At 37.1% G+C, this 10,425-nt stretch overlaps 1 protein-coding gene across 1 annotated transcript in view; it reads right to left on the bottom strand.

The window, feature by feature from the left end:
- Positions 1-6: 6 nt before the first annotated feature.
- Positions 7-10,425, bottom strand: part of LOC107089007 (voltage-dependent calcium channel gamma-7 subunit-like) — a 41,395-nt gene continuing 30,976 nt past the window's right edge. The window contains exons 5-6 of the mRNA XM_015381510.1: positions 4,455-4,600; positions 7-986 (exon numbers count right to left, since the gene is read on the bottom strand). Coding sequence (XP_015236996.1) covers positions 465-986; positions 4,455-4,600 — 668 coding nt within the window. The 3' untranslated portion in view covers positions 7-464. The remainder of the gene's footprint in view (positions 987-4,454; positions 4,601-10,425) is intronic.

Here is a 10,425-nt window from a genome sequence, read left to right as displayed (position 1 = left end):
AAATGTTTGTTTTCACATAAAACAGCATTGTGTAAATTCTTTTTCAGCTTCTCAGAGTTGCCTTTGTATCATGGCCTTAATGATCTTGAGAAAACCCCACAAGTGGCTTTGTTGCTACTTATCATCGTATTCCTCACTCCTCCAGTTGTACGTTTCCTCCCAGCGTGTCAAAATTTTGTCAAGTGTCTGTCTTCATCTTGGGCTCAGCATTATGGTGAGTCATCCCTTCGCCCACCTGCTTCTCCTCTTTCCTCCTCTCCCCTCTTTGTTTTCAGCTCCTTGAACCTCCTTCTTTCGGCTACTCCGTTGTATCCATCCTCCCACACACCTTAAGGGTACAGGATTAATGTCTGTGTGCATCTGGTGTGAGCTTTAAGAGCACATGGAGAACAGGCAACTTACTCCCCCTTACCCAGCTGTATTTTCAATCACCCCCCACCCCGTCCCTTCCATGCTCCCTTAGCTTAGCACGGGGAGGCACTCATTCGTGTGTGTGTGTGGTAGTGTGGAGGAGGCACGGCAGAGGGAGGTGCTACCATGGGCAGGGACTGAGGTGGGGGCCCACTCGGATGGGAATGGGACTGGGAGTGGGCGAGAGCATGTGGCACCCTGGATAGGGTAGAGGTGGCACCTGGGTGAAGGTGGTGTGGATATGAGGAGGAAGTAGAGGAGGAAGACGCAGGATGAAGCTGGTAGCTGGCAGCCGATGAAGGCCCAGATGAAGAAGGTGTTGCCTGGGAGCTACTGCCTCGTGTTAGAGTTTGCTGCTGTGGTGGGGTTTGGTTGAGCTGGATGGAGATATCAGAAGACACATCAGAGGGACTTCGGCCCCGCTGCGGTGGAGCCCAGGAGTCTGGATGAAGGTACTGGCCACTGTAGTCGCTGCAATCAGACATGCGGGGGCGGTAGAGCGCAGGGTGGGGGCGGTAGAGCTCCTCCTCTGCGTAACGCTTCATAAAGAGGTAGACAGACATCACTCCTGCACCCTGGTATGGAGACAGATGAGGTTATGTTATATACAAAGTTTTATATATCCTCTACAGATGTAGGCTAAAATTGTTAGTGTTGTTTTTAGCTTTAAATTAATGACACACACACACAGGCATTTTTAATCTCTTCCCAAATAAAGATTTTAGACGTTTTTTGATTGTTTGTTTTTTCTTTTAAACTAAAATCTACCAAATCACAAACCACCATTTCTTCCATGTCAATGGTTATTGGGCAAAGAAAAAAACTGAAACACTATAAAAACAATGAGAGATATTTTTTAAAATACATTGACCTGAACTTAAAAGTGGGCTGTTCTTAAGTTAATATTAATAATAATGATAATAATAATTGAACTTTATTGATTGAGAAATTTATCTCTGCATTCAACCCATCCCCTTGGGGAGCAGTGGGCTGCCATTGTGCGGCACCCGGGGAGCAGTGTTTATATGTTAAGAGACCCAGAGTGCGGGCTGTAGGGATAGAAGTGGATACTCGCAACCTTTAACTGAGCAAAAGCGCACTTCTCTAACCACTAAGCCAACACTCCCAAGTTTATCCATTACATGTTTTCTGGTAAAAAAAAGAAAAAAAAAAAGTTAATAATTCTCCAACTAATGGAAAGAATGGAGTTTAACATTAGACCCCTTCTTATTTCCGACCATTTTCAGCTGAATTTCAATCAGTAATTTAGTTGCTGACATGAATTTATTCTGCCTCAGTGGGAGGAGCAGTCAGATGGCAATTAGAAGGTTGTGCTTTCAATTCAACTTTCTCCCACCAGATGCCTGCTTTTAATTGGGGGCCACACATCATGCTGTACACTGATACTGCAAATCAGGGAGTGAATTTTATGAGTTTAACTGAGTTCATATTATGGAAGCAGTTTGAGTGCTTCAAATGAAAAGAAAAAACCTCAAGTCAATACCATTTAGTGTTTAGAATAGTTCTAACACTTAAATAATTCCCTTAAGGCGCTAAATCAAATTAAAAAGATTGGTCTAGGGTCCAATTATGGTTTTAACTAAAGCTTAAATTATGAAATGAATTCATTAAAAAAAAGGACCTCAGTTTAAAACAGCCATTTTATTAAAAGATAGAATAAGAAGCGATATAATGTATAATTTGATGCAGACCAACTTTGTTTATATATATTTTTTTTCTTCTTTTGATTAGCACAAAAATAATATATTTTCATAGAATAAAATGTGATTTTTGATGCATCAGATTATTCAACGACATTTACTTTAGCAAATCAGGTGCATAAGAACGTTTGAGTTTAGGCGACCCAGGGTATTGAAATTCAATCTACTTGTTTACTGCTATAATAATAATAGGTCATCCTTTTTAACAAACATTTTCTAACTCTGATACACACAGAATAAACACATTAGAAGCTATCAAACAAGATACATTTTTTACACATACTAAGAATAAAAAAAAACATCTGAAGACTGGGGCATCCAGTCACTTTTACTCAAGTAAACCTAAATTAAGTTTGGTGAAACCCTTACTTTCAGAAATCATCTAATTAATAAATGAAGTCAAATTATGCTGACATTTTAAATTTTTTGTACTTTACAGGGATTCTCCGGCACTAACACAATTCATTAAATATAGTGTGAACTTAAACTTCTTTGTCAAATTTAAGCTTAAGGGTTAGCTGAAATTTTCCAGAAAGATTTATTTATATTTAGAAATCCGTAAAAATCAAACTTAATACCAAGTTAAAATCAGTGAAGAACTAATTCAGATTCAATAATTTATTCATCACAACTACAGAAACTGGACAAAAATAATAATAATATGAAATTAGACATTATTCTTTTGTTCAGAACCAGGGAAAATACAACCATATTTCATTAGGATTGATGTAATTCTTCTATTGGAATGTGTAAGATAAGCACTGATCTCAACCTAATGACAGACATTTCGTTATTGTAATTAGCAATAAGGCTGCTATAAAATCCGTCAGGGAATTTGAGCTGATGAATGTAAGAGAGTGGCAATGGAAAACCAAAAAGAAGAGAGTACAGGGGCTCTGCCTTTTGTCTCATTGCAATATAACATCTGTAAGGCCAAAGGGAATGAAAACAAGCAACAAAACTCAAATCATCCTTTGCATAAATCACAGCATTTTACAAAGCTATCAGGAGGGGAAAAGACTAATAAATCATTCATTATTTTGGTAAGAGTTGACAAAAAGGCCTCAAAACTGCTGCAGGGTGGAATGAGCAATTACCCTGAAATGTATTCATGTTTTCACTAGGGCTTTCGCTGAGATTCCTCAGCTCATTCTCTATTCATTCATAGCATGACTACAAAAACCACGAACAAACTAGCATGCTGATTAAAGTGAGCATGCTTTAGAGAAGAAACGTGTGTAAAAATGATGAAAACTTCCAATGTATAAATTATAAATTTTCTTCAATGAAAATATGACAGGAAAACACAGAAGAGGAAATGTGTAAAGAGTATATAAGAATATTTGAAGGTTATCATAAGGTACAAGGGTTTAAAAGCTTTAGAAAATAACAACTGTTGTAGAAGATTTAGGAAATAGTTAATCAAAAACTAAGTATTTACAACAGACCTTGAAAATCAAGAGAGGTGGAAAAATGGGAAGAGGTACCAAAGCGAAAAATTGAGCTGTCAGGGAAGAAATTGGTGGAATATGAGTGAAAAAAATAAATAAGAAAATCAACATCTTGGTGACAGAAGGTTAACCTAAGGCATAAGAAGGAAGAGGGAAGGATGAGAAAAGAGGAAAAGAAACAAAGAAAAGATACAAAAACCTGAAGATAAAAAAACAGGCAGGACGAGATAAAAGTAAAGGACATGGGAAAACAAGACTAGACTGTTAAGAAGAAGATAGGCAAGATGAAAAAGAGATGATGGAGAAGGAGGTAGAGAGAAGATTTAAAAATGAAAAGACTGAAGGATTAAAGAATGAGTGTAGCAGAGAACTCCGCCTCCGCCAGCGAGGAATTTTCTGATGCATATAAAGCTCTGCTGCGACAGAGCTGTTGCCCTCAAGTATTCAAGCTATTAACATTTATGAATATTGATGCGAGCAGAATGACGAGCTCCTACGCAGACACTTTCAAACGTGTGTTTAGCTGAATATGTCTAGTATGTGTGCGTGCGTGTCACGTCTTGAAAATGTATGTTTACCTAAACTATATTTGTTTAATCTGTGTGTTGATGTGAGCATCCTGACTTTTTAAAACCTAAGCATCTAAAAAGGCTAAAAAGGCTTTGTATGTTAACCTCAGTTTTCCATCAGAGTGTGTGCAGCAGTGGCAGTTTGCTGAGAAATCAAGAAGGAAAGTTTCTATGAAACATCAAATGCTTCTGTTAGATGCTTATCTACATGCAGGAGAAGCAAGCAAGTATCATAACTGCATGTGCACTAGAAGGTGTGTATTCCCCTTTGTGTGTGTGTACATGCATTTTGCTTTAATTACCTCTTTAAGTAGAAAGGATGAAGCAGCAAAAGCAAAGGACCAGCCATAGTGGTAGTGAAAGAACTGCTCTGCCTCTCTTGGTCGGTTCATCACTTCATCATTAATGCTTGAAATGTATAAAACCAAACCCACCACCAGACTGAGACCTGAAGAAAAGAAAACAAGCAAATGCTACAATTGGAATCAGGTATTTATACATTCTTTAAAACATGACCCATAACCTGACATTAACTAAAACTATATGTTTTCATTTCAAAGACAGTGGTGATTACACGTCTGATAAACACCAGAAGAGAGAATGAGATTTATAGAACATTTTTCTTTTTTTATCTTTAAGTGTTGTCATCTAACCTTTGAAAATATTATTAAAGCACCTTTTTTTTTTCTTTCAATTTCCTGTTTCAAAGATTTATTACCTCCAAAATACTAAAAATATAACAAAAAGAAAATACTGGGGTGGTCTAATTATATTAAGTAAGACAGAACTGATGACTGTTTTTTTTGGACAGTAGGCTGACTAGAAAGGGGGAGACATGTGGCAAAGGACCGCAGGTCAGATTCAAACCCGGGTCGGCCATGCCTAGGACTAAAGCCCCCACATATATATGGGTCATGTGCGCTAACCACTGCGCCACCAAAGCACTCCATACAGTAAGATCGACAGTAAGAGGTAGATGGTGCTAAGAGGAAAGAAAGGACCTTGGTAAAAAAAGAAAAAAAAAGAAAAAAAAAGCAAGTTATGAATCTATTAAAAATAAATGTTAAATCTTGACATTCATAGATAAAATGGACAACTAAATATAAAATAATGAAAGGTTTAGATATCATTACTATAAAATTACAGAGCTTAAATTCCTACCGCAAAATAGTAAATTTACATTCTGCTGTTACTCTGTAATGTGATCCTTATCTGCAGGGAACTGATTTTTTTTCTCTTCCATTTTACTTGTATCATTTGTGTTCTCTACAAAACAAGCAGGAAAAGCTAATGATTATGTGTCCCAGCGTTGCTTCAAATAGATTAAACAGAGGCAGCAGTGCTTTGGCAAAAAGATTACATGAGAACAGCCTAGTGTTACTTCACACTCTTTAAAACCCTATATGTATGCTCATGGTTTAATGAAACGTCAGTCAGACACAAACACATTGACAAAGATGAAATCATATTGCTTACACAAAGACACAATACAATAAAGTCAGTGAAGCTTCATAAAGAGGGGCTCACTGCAGCAAGGTTTGCAGAGTTGCTGCAGTGAAACCTGGCATTGATGCAGCAGTAAAGGATGTGTTTAAAAACAATCAGAAAATAAACAAAGATAACTACTCTGTCTACAATTAGAGAAAGTAAAAAGACATAAAAACATACACACTTGCATATATTATGTCATTATCTTCTCTAGTGTCAGGATCCAGGATTTTTAATGGTTCGGAGTAAAAAAAAAAGAAATAATGAGGAAGTTGCAATTCTTTGTCTTGGCCATCAGATGGTAGTGTTGTAGTTCAATGCTTTCAGTAGTATCCTAACGAATATGTTTTTGGGTCCTTTAGATAAATTATATTAGAGAAAAAAAGACAAAGGGAAGATACCAAACACCTGATGTGCTGCAAAAATATGCTATCACAAGTATAACATGATGGGCCGCACACAGTGACAAACAAAACCCACAGAAAAAGCATGCGTATCCATTTACAAAACACAAGAGTTTGGTTTCAACTAGAATCTCAGTAGTTTGTGTATAAAAAAAAAAAAAAACAATTAAGCAAACAAACAGGAAAGACAAAACAGCATAGCAATTAATTTAATTTAACTTTTTATATAGTTCCAATTTACAACACATTTCATCTCAAGGCACTCTATAGAGACATTTCAATCAGATCCTAGCCAATCAGATTGATAAAGAGTTTTTATCAAAGGAAAACCATTTGGGTTCCATCAAGTCATTGACTTGCAGAACACACTCTTCCTTGATGAGCTTGTGGCGACAATATTTGCTTGCATTTTATTGTTGACCCAACAGCAATTCCTTAAACTACACATCCATGTAGCAACAGCGTAGAAGAAAAACATCTTCTTAAAAGGAAAAAAGACAGCAGAACCAAAACCAGTAGAACCAAGATTAGTGTGAGCGACCTTCTCCTGACGCCGGATTGGCTTTCAAGGAGAGAGAAGCAAATATATACAAAGCAAAAACGAATTACTGATCCATAAATTCTTTCTATTTTAGAAACGGTAATGCTTAACAAGCTCCAAACAAGCTCTGAGCCAGTTTTTATCTCAAAGGGATGAGAGAGAGCACATGAAGTTAGAGGTTGAACTAACAAATGCTCCAGAATAGGATGAAATATATTGATTAAAGATGTCCCTATGTCTTCCAGAAGTCTAGGCCTATAGCAGAATAACTATAGAATAATTTAGCTAATCTATCAATAAGTTTTATCAGAAAGGAAAGTTCTAAGCCTAGTCTTAAAAGTTGACAGGGTGTCTTTCTCATGGACTAAAACTGGTAGTTGGTTGCACAGCAGAGGGGCCTGATAACTAAGGAACAATCAGATCTTTGATATAAAACGGAGGCTGGTCATTTAAAAAGCTGGTTTTAAATCTTATTCTGGATATAATGCAACGCCAATAAAAGGAGGGTAAGATAGAAGACATAAGATCTCTCTGGTTTTCATCAGAACTGTGGCTGCAGAAAGCTACAGATGAAAGTCCATTATCTGAGGCCATAAGAATGTAATTAGTGAATTCTCCCAGTGCTGCTTTTCAGTGCTATGATGAACTTTAAAACCTTTAAAAACTAAAGCTCTTTAAAGCAAGGCATTATGGTGAGTACTCACTCAACTTTGAGAGATGAACACATCATAGAGAGAGAGGTGCAAATGATCTGATTTTTGACAGATTTAATGTTATTAAGAAAGAATGCCATAACAATCATTACTGCTGAGAGCGGGGGGGTTAAATGGAGGTATGGCTCAGTGTGAGTTCAGCAACTGTACTAAAAAGTAATCAATGAAGAAAAATATGCTGCTCTTCTTATTTATACAATAGAAGACTGTGTTTCCAGATTTCTTTAGGCAGGTACTGTAGAGCACCGTTTACTCTACAGTTTCCAAGTAATATGCTTCAAAATGTCTAGGTCTAATTAAACCCAAGTAACCAGCCTCCTATTAATAAAATCCTTCTTTTTCAAAGGAGCTACCCTGTCTATAGCAGAGTGCAGAAAACAAGTAAGGCCATAAACAAAAATCATCCATTTCTGAAGGGAATTGTATTAGATGGTTATTGTTCTGTGATACAAATGAGATTAAAAAAATATGATAGTTTCACTGAACTTTATTAGTGCATTACATGTTTGGGTAGGGTTAGGATTATCTAAACAATCTGCTAAAAGGAAACCATCATTAGGGCTGCCAGAACTCTGTTAAAAAGTACTTAAAGGTTACTAAAGTTTTCAGATACAACAGGGTTGTAATTAGTGTTGCACCAATGCCCTTTTTTGGCCCCAATACTTGATACTTGGCTGTGCGTTATCGGCCGATAAGGATACCATACCAATAACATCTGTTTGAAATTGATGTGTGTGTGTGTGTGTGTATATGAAGAACTGCATGCTACCTGGATTTAAAATAATTGCCATCATGGCTTTGTTAAGCTGCTGCCTACCTTTGTTAAGCAGGAAAAAGACTAATATAAAGTGAATCCAGAAGAACTATTTATTGCCTACCTGGAATGGGTGAAGATAGTTGAATAAACTTTTGGCTATCAAAATGGTATTGGTGCCCTATTTGTTGGTACTCGCTGATACCACCATTTTAGTGCAATATCGGGGCCCTGCCCAATACCGGTATTAGCGTCCGTGCAACACTAGTTGTAATGAAGTATTGTCATTTTTTCACAATAATTGCCCTATGTGAGCACATGGTCCAAAGTATGAAGATGATAATGCATGGGACTGTACACATTTTGAACAAAGCTAATTGAGTCTAAGATAGCATCAAATGCTGCATTGAAACTATCACCTTCAATGTGTTTTTCTTAATTTATTTTATTATGGCTGTGGGCAAGACACTGTCTAGCATGAATACTATCGTACTGTATTTAACCTTATACTTAGTAAGCAGTATCTGTTAGGATTTAATATTACTAGTCCTGGCTCACTGTAATTTTTTGAGTATGGTCCCTGGTGTCTCTCTTGCCGCATTTATGACTATGGATGTATCCATTTCCAGGGTCGACTTCTGAGATGGATCACTGATCGGGGAAAATTAGTTAGAAATGCGCTTGTTTTGGAGGTGACCAATGGGTGGGGATCTAGTACTATGCTGCGTTCTGCATACCCTCAACTGAATCGAGACTGCTTAGGAACTGATGGAGGACTTCTACTGTATGTCGCTATGTCCCTGGTCTTTTTGACTAAACTCCTATATTCTTTTGCAGGTTCTAATTTGATGATGTTTGAATCTGTATGTAAAATGCAATGCTTTAAGTTTGTGTAATGCTGTGATTCTCTCCATGATGAATGTTGCCATGACATCATGTGTCCAGTCAGCAGTCCACCATACTAAGAAAGCATCTGTTAGGTTAACACCCAGGCACAAAAAAGGTGCAAATATTAGAGCCAAGTCACATTAGTCTATTAATCAGATGAATGGTCAGCAAGAGTAGTCCTGCAGTGATATGAGGAGGTGATGTCATCCTGTTGGCTGCAGTGGCTTTACCCAAAATTATACAGACTGCAAAGTGCAGTGATGAGATGCCTGAAGATGCCAAATGTGCTTTGTAGGATCAATGTACTGAAATGCATTGCTTGTGCTTTGAAATAAAGCTCTAAAAAGCAGAATAAATAACATGTTACTGAGCCTGTCTTAATTTAAGTGACATAAAAATAAAAAACAAACACCATTCATAGACATCTGCTAATCTTTCAATATGTTTTCCTGTGAAAAAAATATGTTTCTGTAGTTGCAATCATATTTTTTAATCCACTGGCATTTAGCATATTAAACTATGTTAGTCTGCACTTACTGGCATGCCTTGTATGAGCAGTAAGAGTGTTCTGATGGATATACCTGTCTCCTAAGTCAGGTTGTGAAGGTCAGTATCCAAACATCTAAAGTGTGACTGAATGTGATCATCTAATCCATTGGGTCTTACCTCATGTACAGCTACAAATAAAATACTCTCATTCTTAAAGTTTAAGTTTATCTGCAGCATTAAATATGATCATCTGTCTGCAGCCAGGAACATAATTTCATAAAGAAAAATCTAGATTAATGGACACTTTCGATAATTTAGTAATGTCATGCTATAAAACTTTACTATCCAAAGGGTTCAGTTTTAATGAAAATAAAAGCCAGCAGTGAAACATAAAATCACAGCCGTAGTTTCCTTGACAGAGAGCTATTATTTGGAATTAAATCACCTCCATAAAATAGCCTGCAGCAAGAACAAGGTATGGCCTGACAGGCTGTCATCTCAGAATGACACAAAGGAGAAGCAGAGTGACTCTCCCATCCACTGGACTCTCTTTTTTCTAACCATTTGTCGCTATAAAGGCTAGCATCTCATCTCACACCTGCTCTGCTGCTGTTTAACATCTCATTTCAGCAAGCTGTAAAAGAAGTTTATCATTTCTAAACTGGACTGCAGATGCCAATTGTAAATCTCCTGGCTGACTGAACAGAAGCAAATCAAACAATTCATGTTGTGAAAGCCTTTACTGTAGTAAACATCCATTTGAAATAACTCAGCTTCTTGGATCATGGAGTGAAGAAAGACGAGGCATAAAGCGCTTGTGCTCTTGCAGCAATGAAACTAAACTCCTTTGCAACAAAAGAGCTGTTAAACTAGAGCACTTCAAGGTGACTATGTCATCAAGAAGACTGACTTTAACCTCAGCAACCCTTTAATCACAAGCCTTTTTATCTTTAATGCAAAGATAAGCTTTAAATCCTCAATTGTATGGCTTTTGAA

The sequence above is a fragment of the Cyprinodon variegatus genome, unplaced genomic scaffold, assembly GCF_000732505.1.
Source record: "Cyprinodon variegatus isolate N-32 unplaced genomic scaffold, C_variegatus-1.0 Scaffold235, whole genome shotgun sequence".
Classification (NCBI taxonomy): Eukaryota; Metazoa; Chordata; class Actinopteri; order Cyprinodontiformes; family Cyprinodontidae; genus Cyprinodon; species Cyprinodon variegatus.
Note: the sequence above shows the minus strand (reverse complement) of the source record. Positions and strands in the feature narration are given on the sequence as shown.